Genomic DNA, 14,298 nt, shown 5'->3' with positions numbered 1-14,298 from the left:
AAAGTGACCGGTGAAGGCATCTATTGCATCATTAAAGTTGCTTTGGAAAGTTACTTTTTAAAGTTACCATTTACTGACTTATCACAATCCCAAAATGAAAAAGTAGGCTTTACCATGTTCTTTAGGCAGGCTAATTACTTGAATGCAGATTTGTTGGTGTTTCTTCTTCCTTTGCATCATTTTTGTCAAAGAACTCCAAGGCGGCTTGAAGTCAAATAATTATAGTTACTTGTTTTTCTTCTGCCTCATTTTCCCACCCTCGTTATTCCAAAAAGTTGTGTTTCATGGCCATTTTCAGCTCCAGTCTTTCAAAGAACTTTGGTTCTTTGGCATATCAAGTTATCTCATTCAGTTAGCACACAACTAGCCTTCACTTCTGTTTCCACTCAAATTAATGGCTCCCTCAGGATCCTGCCTGATAATTTTAATGCATGTTGAAAGCTGACAGACAAACAAATTTCTACAAACAGTTTATTTTTAAAAGCCACTGGCTTTAGTACTTCTAACAATGAAATGCATAAGCTCCCAGCATTGTACTGAAGCACTAGCTGCCTATTGACAATAAGTTATATTAAAAATTGCTCTAAAAATTACATCCAGGAAAGAGATACCAATAAAAAGGAAGACCAGGATGCATTATTTCCCAGAGCTCATATAAACAATGGACCAATTGCCACTTTTCCCTGCTGTAGTTACAAACATCTAATTTGCACTTAAGTAAGCTGTATTACTCCACATTCACGTTGATGTAAGAGAAAGATAATGCAAACTCACGAGTCTGCATAAAAACGTGGTTTCTCTGGAACTTTCTGAAATACATAGAGTATATTTACTCTTCACCGAGAAAGTTGGATACGTATATATAGGGATCTCAAATCTGTATACTACATTTTGCAACATATCTTCTGAACAGGGACGAAAGTTCAACTTCTAAAAGTTTTATTTTAACTTCTAGTTCAACTATCTAACCAGATTGCTACAAGTGAAATAAACAAATCAAACTTCATTAACAAAGCCTCCTCAGGAATCCTCTGTACTTTCTTTTTTTGCCCCTCAACTCGTGCTCTACAGGCAAATATTTCATCAGGACAGTCGGTAATAATAAATAATCACAGTTCTGATTTAAGCCTGAAATTTTGTGGCGTAGATGCATTTGAATAAAAAACCGAACTAAGAATTGTTTTTCTCCCTTGATGAAACAGGGAACCTAGAGCAACAAAACTGATTGAGGTGTATTGGTCTGGTGCATAAAGTTAGGAGGGATGAATCTAGCTCAGAAAACTACACAGCACTGACTGAAGATGGAGAAGATTTGAAGGCGCCTCCTTTACAGGATCCCAATTGGATCCTACAGTGTCTGTTGCTTTTTCTTCCCAATTATAAATAAAACAGCAAACAATGAAGCATGAGTCAAACTGTGCTCCAGGATGTATGGAGTGAGAATTTTCTTTTTGGTTCTCCACTTGGAAAACAATGCATGCACAGATAAGTGGAATTTCATATGTACCATACTTCAATGTTTCAAATCCACTACATTTATGCTATTTAATAAACTAGTTCATTCAACACTGTATGCTAACTCTTCCGCTAATCATTTTTCAGAAAAAAAAATCTTAAAATTAGTAACTGTTAGGATTACAAGTGAATACAGAAAGAAATTGAAGATGTAGTGAAATGGTAAAATTTTTTCAGAGGAAAAAAGAAGAAAATATTTTAGGTATTATTTTGAGTAGGCATATGACATCAGGGAGAGTTTGGTTATTTCATACAAGAACATTTGCATAGTCTGTGCAAAGAGCATTCTTGTTGTTGTAGATAGATAACAAAATTCTGTTTAAGTTGTTTCATAGCTTAAGAAAACACTTTATATAATGCAAGACAATAGTGAGGCCTGTAAAAATAATTTTGAAATGTAATATAAAGATGTGCTGAAAACTCCATTTTTACGCACGCAGATGTAGGAACTTCTCTGAAGCAGTCAGACTTGGGAGCTTTATTTCTTTTTCTTTTTTCTTTTTTTTCCAAATTAAGCTGTGTAAGCATTTCGAAAGGAGAAATCAATTCACACCTGTATAGTCAAGCAGGCACCTAACTGTTTCTATAGGCTCATTAACTAAAATAGCTAGATCCCTAGCAATATCAATGAGATATAGAAAAATTAATAACTTGAATTCCTACATGATACCTGGGGATGATATAATGCTATAATCTACTGGGCAAAAGCTCAAATACAAAAATACTGTCCTGTAAGCTAGACCTTAAGAAAAAAATGAAGGGAAAAAAAGAGAAGAGAGAGATCTAGTTTATTTAATCATCAGGATAACTGAACACAGTGACAAGTACAATATCAGCATACAAAGGCAGCACAGTAAGGCCTTGAAAAAAAGACACTGTGCATAACGAAGGAAGATTCATTTACTTTACTTCAGATATGCCCAAAGAATCACTGAGGTTATTTCTGTTGTCCATTCAAATAGTCAAACTGTCTGTTCCATGCCACTGCCCTTAGCAGAGGGCAACCACCTCATGTTGGCAAATTGAATTTTGTTTGAATAACAGTTAAAAGTTAGTGTATTTCAAAACAAAAAACATGAAAAACAGATATGCTGCATCTTCCTTCCCTTATGCGCCCTTTTAAAACTTGGATATATAAAAATATTGAGCCTGATGGTGAGAATATCCTGAAAATACTTATTACTTTATGTAATATTTCCTCTATCACTTTTACTGCCTTCTTTTTCTCAACTCTATACAAAAATCAGGAATTCCTGGAGTTAAAATGAAGCACTTTGTAGAGATAAATGGATGAAAAAAGGGGAGATGAGTAGCAGTGGAAGATTTACCTTGACTGAAATTGTGGTATCCTCTCTACCTGTACCAGAATAACAGTGTTATTGAGTAGAGTGTATGCAATACATGACATACATGTATGGCATACATACCTTGAAAACAGTCAAATAAATCAGGTTTTAGTAACTTTTTTTCTAATCTTTATTTCTCTATTATTTGCTGCAGGAGTTCTGTGCAAAACAAACTGAAGTTAAAACCCTCACATGCAGGCTCAGAAGATGAGAAGGTAAAACCAGTATTCTTAACAACTTTAGCCAAAAAAGCATTGGAAGTTATACTGCAGTTATCTGGCTGGCATGCAGGTCTCACTTTACTACTGCATTCTTCACTAAGTGAAGTTAAGTGGAAAAAAAAAACATGCTTTCTAAAAATGCAAGACCTAAGACAGACATTCGACGCAGTTCAAGCCAAAACCTTCAGACTCTCAAGAAATTCTACATGGACAAATAAGAGGAAGATCACTGACACATCGTATAATTCAATGAAACATGCATTAAAACTTTTCTGAAAATAGTTGCCTCTTAATTGCAACAGTGCTAAAGACAACTGCTGGGGAAAAAAAGCATCCGCTGTTCCAAAGGAAGAATATTCAGAAGTGTTGCTGTCACTTGATTGTTAACTCAATGAAAATTTTCAACCAACCATAATGCAATACAATTAGTCAAATCTGACTGGGAAGGGAGTTATTACCTCAGAGCGTATATGCTGGAGAGACTACATGTAGTGACAGAAACACTCTCATAGTCACTGCTGGAGATGGAGCTGAGGGGGGAATCACGTAAGCCATCCTGAGAACTGAAAAAACATATGGAAACAAAATGAACTGCTGAAAAGAACAAAGGCAAAAAAATAAAAACAAAAAAAAAAACAGCAGTGTGGTAACATGTGGGTTGTCATTGAATATACAGAATTAAAAGTAAATTGATAAGTGTATTTTCTGTTCCTCTGTGATATCTACCTGGGGTTCTTCCCAAAGGGACAGGCAATTTGGCAAAGCTGGTGAGCACACATCTTTATAAAAATCCTCAGTTTAATTTATGACATACAGTTACATCATACAGGAAAGAACCAAGGATCTTGCATTTTCATAAGCCATAGACAGAACAGTGTACCCACACTCTTTTAATCTTATAACAAAGGCATAACATCACTGGAGGTCCATAAAGTCACTGTATGCTTCAAGGCAAGATCATCTTCATCAGTAAGATCCAAGAACTTCTGAAATACCACAGGTTTGGTCAAGATTTTCACAGAATGAGAAGGAAAAAGTCCATGAGAAAGCAGACAGCTGACTTTTAGTAAAGGAGATGAGGACTTGCTATACGTTCATCTCTAGCCTGTGGCTCTACATCAACCAGATGAGCACAGAGTAGAAGTCCCATGACAAAGCATGGAGACTTTGTTAAAGGAAATCCACTAGCTACTAAATCAAAGAACATGAATAACTTCAGTTGATGCTATACAACTTGCTTCTGTTGTCTCTGGACTAATGAAAAGCCTTTAAGTGGTACGTTGCTTCAGATCTCATGTCACATTAACAACACAAACTGGGATTAGGAGGTTAAAAGTAGTTTCATAACTGGTCTTGGAAAGACCAATTTTTTGTTTCAATAGCAATGTAGTGCTCAGCTACTGAAAACTGCACTAAGCAGAGGAAAATTAAATTACACAAGATAAGAAAATATGTAATCTTGAGCAAATGTATCAAAGCTGTATGAACTCTAAGCTGCGCAGAAGAATTACTCAAGGCTGCTGAACTCAAAAATTCAGTCAAAAGAAATATTTGGAAAATGCAGAGAGAAATGTAAGAAATATCAGTAGTTAAAAGAAAGAATCAAATAGATCACAATTCTTTTACCTTGCTCCTCCTCCACAACTATCAGATTTCTTAGGCTTGACTGAATTGTAGGAGCACGTGGGCTACATGTTCAAACCAGCTGCGTTCCAAATTCTTTCCTTCTACCAAATTTACTATTGTAGCTGTTTTTCAGCTAAAAGTCTGGAAGAATGCTTAAAAGGAATTCTTCAAAGCAGCATACAGAAGGTATGTGCTCTAATCCCTCTATGGAATAATAGGATTTGTTTGCATACCTCCCACTAATCACTTGCAAAATGGACCCCTTCGTGTACTTCATTTCTGATTGCCAATTTGAAAACAAATTCCAAGTATAATATGCTTTGATTAAAAGGAGAACTGTTGCAAGTGGAAAATAATTTATCAGACTTGAACAAAAATCTTTTTAACTTTTATTCATTTTATATAATTTTCCTTGCTAATTCCGCTCATTATGAAGAGATGCATGCATTTAAATAAAGGCTTCCACTTTTATACTTCATCACCTTAGGCATCCAATCTTACAACATGGTCATGCCACTAGAACGTACTTTTGCTTCTGTGCCAAGGATGTAAAAAAAACCAAACGATATTAGAATGCGATTTCACAGCATGATTGAGCAGGAGAAACTGTCTTGCAAAGATGAAATGTATCATTCAGAATAAAATAATCTTTAAACAACAACACCAGAAAATGACCAGCAAATTTAGCATCTCCTTTTGTTCTTTCACCTCCCCATCATTTCCAGTTTTTTGTAGTCCAGCAATCCTCCCTGCTGATTTGGGCAGTAACACTTTTGAGAAAGGTAAGGTTTGTTATTTATCTTTGAGTGCTTTCTTGAGAGTTAAGCTCTGCCTGATATGTTTGAAATCCAGTGCAAATATATTTTATCAAATCAGTACACAGAAAAAAAATCATGAGACTATTTAAGAGCCTAAGTTCAATTCACTTTCATAGGTTGTATGTGGTTTTTCTTATATATATTTTTTTTAGAATTTGAATTTTTCAGTTATACTCAAGACCAACAGGCCAGCACTTTTCCTTTCTGTAAGAGCGAGGTATGTTTCTGTGACCTAAATGCTTCAGGCTAGAAGATGACTAAAACAAACCAGCACCACCCTAAGTATCATCTCTCTGCTAAGAGAGATTTTAGCAACTCTGTCCCAAGAACAATATCACCTCAATCCTCAGCTGATTTTTTGGATAGTATGGTCCAAGCCAGAAGGCAAAATGATACAGAGGGCTGGAGCACAACGGACTGGGACCTGATGGTGGATAAGCATAAAGAGGAACCACAGAATTGAATGGTATAAGATTGGTGCACATTATCAAAAATCTTAACAGTACCTTTATTTTCACTTTCATGGATGTCTGAGTCACCTATGACTAGTTGTTAGCCGTAACAGCTAGCATAATTTTTTCTCTTCAGTTCTACTACCCGTCTATTTTTAAGTCTTAAAGCTGATTGTCACTGCCTCATAAAGCCCTCATTTTCCTCTGCTTTATCTCTCACTCACTGTAGGAGCCTGGCCAGGTGGAGCCACCCGCTGATCTCACCCAGCTGTCGGTAACCACTTGGTAATGTTGTTTGGAGATGCTCTACACAAATCCTGCTCAAACAGGTCAGTTTCTTGTACAAAAAACCCACACCATTTAGATAATTACACTCTGCAAATATTTTTCGCACTTATTTGTACCACTGCAGATTGAATTTTTCTACCAGAAAATAATATTTATTATTTATATTTATTTCCACTTGATATTCATACCGGAGTGCTTCAGAGCCAGATATTCTGTGTTTATTCAGTACCAAGAAATGGAAATCGAATAATGAGAAGCCTGCTTTACACCTTTCTCGGTACTACATAAAATAACTTTTTAAGAACAGATTTCTGACATATTCACAACATTTTTATTCCTCAGTATACACAGATTCGGGACACCTCTTCACACAATTTTCTTCTCATTAGCGCCTGCCTGACACTGTAGGTACTGATGTGAATTGAGCTGCTTTTCCCAACTCGTGGCTGCCGTTACAGCTGATGCTAGCAAGGTGCATGTGTCCATTAGCACAGTTATAGGAAGGGACACAGGCAGGTTCTGTGGCAGCCTGCAGACCCACAGAGCAGCTTCTCTTTCCTTCCCACACCAGCCCATGTGTGAGCTGAACTTCATGGCATTTCACACTCACGTGAACTCAGTGCCAGGCTGCATTGGACCTCTGTGCTCACAGGATTCATGAAGCTGTGTTCCAATTATGTAAAGTGGCAAAATTCTGTTTCATTTGTGAGCCCTTAAATGCCTACTGTGTTAACTTTAAAATTGCATTCTAGGATGGCATAAAACCACCATCCATACTCACCAAAATAAAATTATTCAGCACTTCTGATAAGGACAGAATAAAGATCTGAGGCAACAGACCAAAGGGCCATGGGGTGATCTCTTTTCATGCGCTGCCATCAGACCAAACCACTTACTTACAGCTGATCTTTGGTATTTTTTGCAACTGTGGTAAGCTTAAATAAAAAATGAATAAATCAAAGCCACTTTTGTCCTGTCTTTTTTTTTTTTTTTTTTTTGTTGTGTGTGTGTGTGTGTGTGTGTGTGCTCTTTTCTATTGGAATGTGTTTCCAGCTTCCTAGAAGTTCAATTAAATCTCATGTCATCTCACTGAATGCCTTCCTTGTGCACCTTACTACTTGAGTTACAATTATATTCCACATTATACTGGTTAATTAGCACTTCCCTTCTTGGTCTGTCTCACACTACATGAGAGCTAACCCTAATGCCTCGTGTCAGCAGTGCCAAACCAACTCAGAAAAGTGACTTCTAAAACATTGTTTTACCAACTAGACATATAGATATGTACGTTGTCAATTAATACAGTTCCCTGATGCTGCATTTTGATATATGGACCTAGTAAGAGGAAAACTGCTCTACAACACTGACACCTTTTATTTGTATGCTAATACTTCCCAACAGGAGTTATGTTATCAGATACCACATGGAATCTGTTCCCTGTTGAACACACAAGGTCACACATTGTCACTTTTAATTTCAGACTTGTCTTGTTAAAAAAAGAAATCAATCAGAGCAGGAGGGATTGAAAGAACTTATTTGTATTACATCTGAATTTTTTCAGTTGCATGAATAAAAGGTTACATAGCAAAGAAACAGAATACCAGCAGAGGAACAAAGGAATTTCAATCAACAGACAGATAAAAGACTGCTTAAGAAAAGTTTTGCAATCAGAAGGCTGGTATGTTTTCCCCAATCAGCTACTATTTCCTTCTTGATGATGAAATCATCCAGGATGATAAATTCTTTCTCCTGAACAGCTACATAAAAGACTAATCAATACAAGCCGGCTAAGCAGACGTGTTACTGCTTTTGTGAACAAGCACAGCTGTCCATTAATTTCTCTGGAAGAGGCAAATTGTCATGTGAAGACAGGCACAATCTTCTTAAGTCTTCCTGTGATAGGAATATTATAGGGAAGACAAGAATTTAATACACTTAATCGAGTTATTCTGTATTGCTATATCAATCTAGTTTTGATAGAGGAGCCACTTACAAAATCAAATGCTATAAACTCGAAGACAAGCTAAAAAGGATTTTTTAATTATTACTATCATTTTTTGAAGTAAATTCTATCCAAACTCCAGATTCAAACAATTGTTTTCCATCCATTAATAGTGGTGGAATGACTGTAGTATCTTAAAAGTTTTCCTAAAGAAAACGTAAGCACGTCACATGTTGCTAAAGTGAACAAAATAGAACACCAAAACTAGAACATCTACTGTATAAAACAAGTGTTCATCTTTTTACAAAGCCATTCTAACATGCTGAGAAAATAACCATGTTAAGTATATTCTAGTTTTACAATTTTTAGACTACTATTTTAGAAGTGTGAAGCTAAGTAATGGGATATGTTGAATATCAAGAAGGAGAAAATTAAATTATTAATCTCACTGTAGAATTGCAATACAGGTCAGTAAATAGCAAAACACGCTCTTCTGGAGGAGGATGTCTCATTCCTTTTCCTTACACTGCAAAAGCATATGGCAAAGCTATGCTATTTTTTAAGCCTTTGCAAAGAAATGCAAACAGTGTCAGTATCTAGCAGCCAGTGGATACACTTAGAACTTGCAGAATGAATGCAGATGAGATGTTCTCCTCGCCACCAATCTCAGCTCCTTTTGCCAAGTCTCAGCTGCACTGTAAAAGGCTTTGTTAAGAGTAGTATGCTCATCAGATATGTTCAGGTCACAGAAAATAGGTAAAAAAAAAAAAAAGGTATGATTTAAGTTAGACATAACAGATGTACAGAGGAAAGGAGAGGAACTGTATTTAAGAATTTTTTACACACAAATTGTTATGGGTCAGTATATAGAAAACAGAATATGCCACAGAACCAAGTGTTTAAGACGGATGCACAAAAACACTACCACAGCATGTCAGTATGAATTCCTACTGTATCTGTAGAAGTAACAGAAGTTTTACAAGGACAAATCAATGCTGAACAAAACAGAAAGCCAGAAACTTCCAAAACACCAACTAAAGACAAAATAAACACAATGTGTTTATCTTTATTTGTCCTTGTACATTCTTCCGTCAGAAATAAGGAGGGAAAAAATTCTGACAGAATGAGCATTTAGAAACCTGCAGCAGATCAGATACGAATGACATTTTTGCCAGTGCCTCTCATATTTGTATAACATTAATCCTGCTGACAAAACTCTGTGTTCTTTGTGCAAACAAATAACGGAGCAAAGGACCCAAAGCAGTAAAGACACACCACTGCCTGGATCTTAAGCAGAAGAGCGTTTAATCTTTACCTTAAGCTCCACTGAACATTGATGCTAGATCAAGAAATACAAGGCATTTCAGACTTAAAGGATTAGTTACAGTAAACCTGACAGGATCATTGAAATTATACTAATAACATCATATTGTGCTGAATAAGAACAGGTTTACTAAAAGAAGCAGTTTATGTCACAGCATACACATTGATAGCTGCCTAATTCAGTCAAGGGAAAGAAAATTTTCTTTTCCTAGTTTCTGAGTTACAGTAACTAGAAAGTAAATACATTTATCAATTTGATGAACGAGCAAGCCCTGCAGCTATTCCATGTATATTAGATTGCTTATTGTTCTAGCTAATGGGTCCATCATTCTGTGAATTATCCACTGTCTCAAACATTTCCCCTTTGGTTAAGTTGGCATTCACAACCATGCAACAGGGAGCAGTCACAGAAGCCTAATACAGTCTTCCAATTTAAAAATACCATTGGAAAGCAGTGATTAGTCACCACTCAGGCAGCGTAAGTAAGAAAAGGTCCACAAAGTTGTGTTTTCTGAGTTCTCTCTTCCTGATAACATGACTCGTGATTCAGAGGCAAGAACCCAGTATATAAATAGGCATACATGTATCTGAAAACTAAGGAGCAACATATGCACTCAATTTTTTTAAGCTAATGTCCTTGATAGACCACGCCAGCACCTCCATTTCCCACAGAATACACTGGAGGAGTTACATCAGAACAGTTTCCAGTAAAGAAGCAACAATCTAGCATCAAAATGCCTTTCATTTCACTTTCCCCATTTCTGGCAAAATGGACTGCTGCTTCTTAAGTAGTAATAGAGGCACTCCAGTCTCCATAATGAGAAGAGAGAATTAGCTGTAATTAATAAGGGAACTGTGGAAGAGGCAATGGTGAAAACATACAAAATCATAATTAAAGAGCTATAGTATAAGAGGAAAGGTCCCAAAATGGGTAAATAATTCTTGACCATAAGGTGGGAGGAGTTGTTAAATGAGCACTTCTCAAAATAGCAGGAGGTCATTGAGGGGGTTTTGTTCTCATATTATGTCCTGCAGAAATGGGGAGAACAGGCAGGTCTGAAGAGCACTAGAACAAGGGCAGACTGAGGAACAGGACAGGATCATAAAGACCAGATAACAGGTAATAAAATGGCAGGAGCTTCAACTGATAAACACTGGGAGAAGAACTTAAGCTTCACTAAACCGATGGTCTCCGAGCTCAGAAGGGGGATTTGGGGAGCTGGCAGACAACTGCAAAAACCACTAGCTCATCACTCAGCAATAAGCCAAAAAAATCCCAAGTCAAATATTAGGAATCACTGGAAAAACCTTAGAAAATGATGAGGTCACTGCACAAATCCACAGTTTGCCCACATCTTGACTAAGTGTAGTTCTGATTCCCTTATCTCTAAAAGGAAACAGTATAATAGAGAAAAGTTTAGAGAAAGACAAAATGAAAGGTTACAGTTATGGGACAACTTCAATACAAAGAATGATCAAGTAGGCTGTGATTTCCCCAATCTCAAAGATAAATCATATCAGTGAAGCATGACAGGTCTACAAAGTCCCAAAGGGCACGGACTGCAGAAGGACTTGGAAAAGAAGTTGTTGCATACACAAACCATGATAGGCTAAAAAGACACTGATAGATATTTTTATTATATTTTATAGAATTGCCCTCACAAATTTCACTTAATATCCTACCCAAGGAAAAGGAATTATTAGACAAACTGAGTTGTGTAATAGATTCATAATTTATCAAGACATTGTAATTAAGCACACAACAGTATTCTACTTGAAGTGCTGTAAAATCATTAAATGTCAAAGGGATTTCTGAATTATTTCTTAAAATAAAAAGCACACAGTGTTTCAGTTATGAGGCCCTATTAGTGATCATACTTGCAAAGCCTAATATCACAACCATTCAGAATAATGAGGAAAATAATGTTTTCATTTCAGAAGTTGAGTTTTAAGCATGCTAAGTTGTATTGTACCTGTAAGAAGAATCAACTCTGGCCCAAAGAACTCTTAATTCCATTTCCACAGCTAGCAAAATATTTCATAATTCAATTGGAACATTATTAAATGATTATTTCTGCAGCCTTTATATTGTGGAAATGCTTCATGGTTCAAGCTGTCTTGAACTCTGTACACATACAACAAGAGAAATCCTGCACCATACATCCTCTTCACTGGACAAAGCAAGGCATAAAGAAAATTATCACAGAAATAAGGAAGACAGCAATAACTCATTTAATTTCTTTCCTCTGCTTTGTGATATTAATGCTCTAGGGATACTGAAAATATTATTCATTAAAAAACAAGTTATTCTCTAAAGAGTAAGAAAAAAATAAGTATAAAAATACAAATCAGCAAAAAAAAAGTTTGGTTTTCTACAAATGGATGTAAGATCCCAACATCCAATCAAACTTGAGTTGAAGCATAGCTTTTCCTTTCACAGACATTATGGTCTCTCAGTGTTATAAAGTTCCTTAATTTAACAAAATGTCAAACATTAATCTATGACCTCTATTCTTCTACCAGTTTGGGTTAAAATGGTATAATAAAGTTTAAAAGCTGTGTCTGCATTCTGTTAAGTTCCTTTGACACACGTATTCACAAATCCACTCATGCCCACAGGCAACTTGATTAGATAAGCCCTGTTTTCTTAAATGAAGTTAAGAATTGGGATGTATTTAAATCACAATTTCATCCCCTTCAGTGATGCAGAATTTAACTTTTTAGTATCTGCTAGACACTTTTTTCTGCAAAACAGCAGAATGCAATAAATACAGTCAACCAAGTAATGTACAATGGCAATACATCTTTTGTTACATTAAAATGGGAAAATTAGTCTACTTGGTTTCAAACTCAGCTGTTCTCTATTAGTTTTCTAAAAAAGCTGATGAAAACCAACAAAAAGTTACTTGCAGTAAAATTATTTATAAAAAACTTAATCCTTCAGCACAAATTTATTGCAAATCATCTATTACACACAGATCACTAAAGAAGAAGGAGAGAAGGATTTGTTTATATGCAAGTCTTACTAACAAACCATCAAGTTGGTCTTACCTTGAACTAGATCTTGACTTTGTGTCTTCCTTTGCTGTCCTTTCACTACCAGCATCTTCATTATTCTCCACTTTTCTCTCACACAGTTGTTTTCTCTTCTCCCACCTTTTCTGCTGACTTGAAGTGCTTTCTGCTTCTCCTTGAGAGTCATTTTCTGCTCCTACCTGTGAACCTGAGGAATGTGCCAGGCACTTAGAGGAGATGGGCAGATTTTGCTCTTCTCTGCCAAAGTCTCTTTCTGCTAATAAAGCAGACGTTTCAGGTTTTAACGTTTCCTGTGCAGGGACTGAATTGTCCAGGTTATCTACATGGTCCATTTCCTTAGACTTCACTAATGTGTACGAAGCATTTACAACACCTCCTGCAGAATGTTTAGTCTTTAAACCTTCCACACTCTCCTCCCTGCTGTCTTCACAGCTGCCACAACACACACAGGAATTAATTAGACAGTTTGTGGCAGCTATACTGAGTTTATGAGATTCATCCTCCTCCTCATTTGCTAACGCATTAGCAGATCCAGGAACACAATTAATAGCTGCTTCGGGTGTTACTGGGGATTCTGAGCTAGAGGGAGATTTAGGATTGAATATCACAGTAGCAGATATTTTCATTCCCCCTGTCCTGTGAGCTATCATTTCTGCCATTTCTGCATCATCAGCATAAGCATCCCAACCATTGAGGTATAACTGTGAATCCGGACCTTCTAAACAGCTGCATGAATTTTGAACTGAGATGCCAGACATCTGTTTGCTGTCTTCAATATTGTTATTATTGCTTACATCATTTTCTGCGTGTTTTAAAAGCAAAGTTTCCTCTGTTTGCTGACCGTTCTCATACAGTAGAGCATCTCTATATTGCAGGTTCTGTTTTGAATTGTGACAAGGGTTATTCACCCAAGCAAAAGTATCACTTACTGAATCCAACCCAGCAAGAGCCTCTCCTGCTCCATCTAGGTCATCCATAAAAAACACTCTGTCCTCTTCATCAGTTAAATTGTCAAGATGGTGTCTTGTTGGTGAAGCTTCTGCACTGGAACTATTTCTTAGGCTAGGTCTGTGAGCTGGAGACTGACAGATGCTTGGAGGGGAAAGCAGAGAAGACATTTCATCTCCAACTCTGTGTACCATCCTATTCAGCTGTTCCAGCTCCTGTTCATCATACTGCATTGAACAAGCCAGCTCAGCCTCTGTGTTCTCAGCTTTTGCTGAGAGCTCCTTTGCTGGCAAAGTTGCAGTTATGCCTGGTGTAATGACAGAGGGTACTTCAGGATCTGTTCTGACAGGAAAATCCACATCTTGAGAGATGCACAGGTTACGCTCCAGTGTGTGCAGTTCATCCTCAGTTAATGTCTGAAGTAGATCCCTAAAAATAAAGAAATACATGTGACATTGCTTTTACAATTACAGAAGGCACTGACATTACACAATTTAAAAAAGCTTTTACTGTCAGTACAGAAATCCAGAAAGTGAACTTGGGAGCACAGAATGCTTTCAACTGCATAACTCAGGAAGCATTTTGCATTCATGTTCAGAACACGTGGGACTACTGGTGTCTGACTTTGAGAACACTCAAGCAAATACAGGGTACCAAATTATTTATGTCCCTGCAAAGAAGCCCCAAAGAATAAATCAAAGTAAAATAGATCTTCTTGCCAACTACTCAGAGTGAAAACATTGCTCAAATAAGATGTGCTTTGTAATTTTTAATTTGCAAATT

The 14,298-nt window shown here is 36.6% G+C and overlaps 1 protein-coding gene across 1 annotated transcript in view; it reads right to left on the bottom strand.

Moving 5' to 3' along the window:
• Window positions 1–2,609: 2,609 nt before the first annotated feature.
• LOC100541754 (lateral signaling target protein 2 homolog) overlaps window positions 2,610–14,298 on the bottom strand; it is a 46,013-nt gene continuing 34,324 nt past the window's right edge. The window contains exons 7-8 of the mRNA XM_010710456.3: window positions 12,583–13,944; window positions 2,610–3,645 (exon numbers count right to left, since the gene is read on the bottom strand). Of these exons, the coding sequence (XP_010708758.1) occupies window positions 3,537–3,645; window positions 12,583–13,944 (1,471 nt within the window). The 3' untranslated portion in view covers window positions 2,610–3,536. The remainder of the gene's footprint in view (window positions 3,646–12,582; window positions 13,945–14,298) is intronic.

The sequence above is a fragment of the Meleagris gallopavo genome, chromosome 4, assembly GCF_000146605.3.
Source record: "Meleagris gallopavo isolate NT-WF06-2002-E0010 breed Aviagen turkey brand Nicholas breeding stock chromosome 4, Turkey_5.1, whole genome shotgun sequence".
Lineage (NCBI taxonomy): Eukaryota > Metazoa > Chordata > Aves > Galliformes > Phasianidae > Meleagris > Meleagris gallopavo.
Note: the sequence above shows the minus strand (reverse complement) of the source record. Positions and strands in the feature narration are given on the sequence as shown.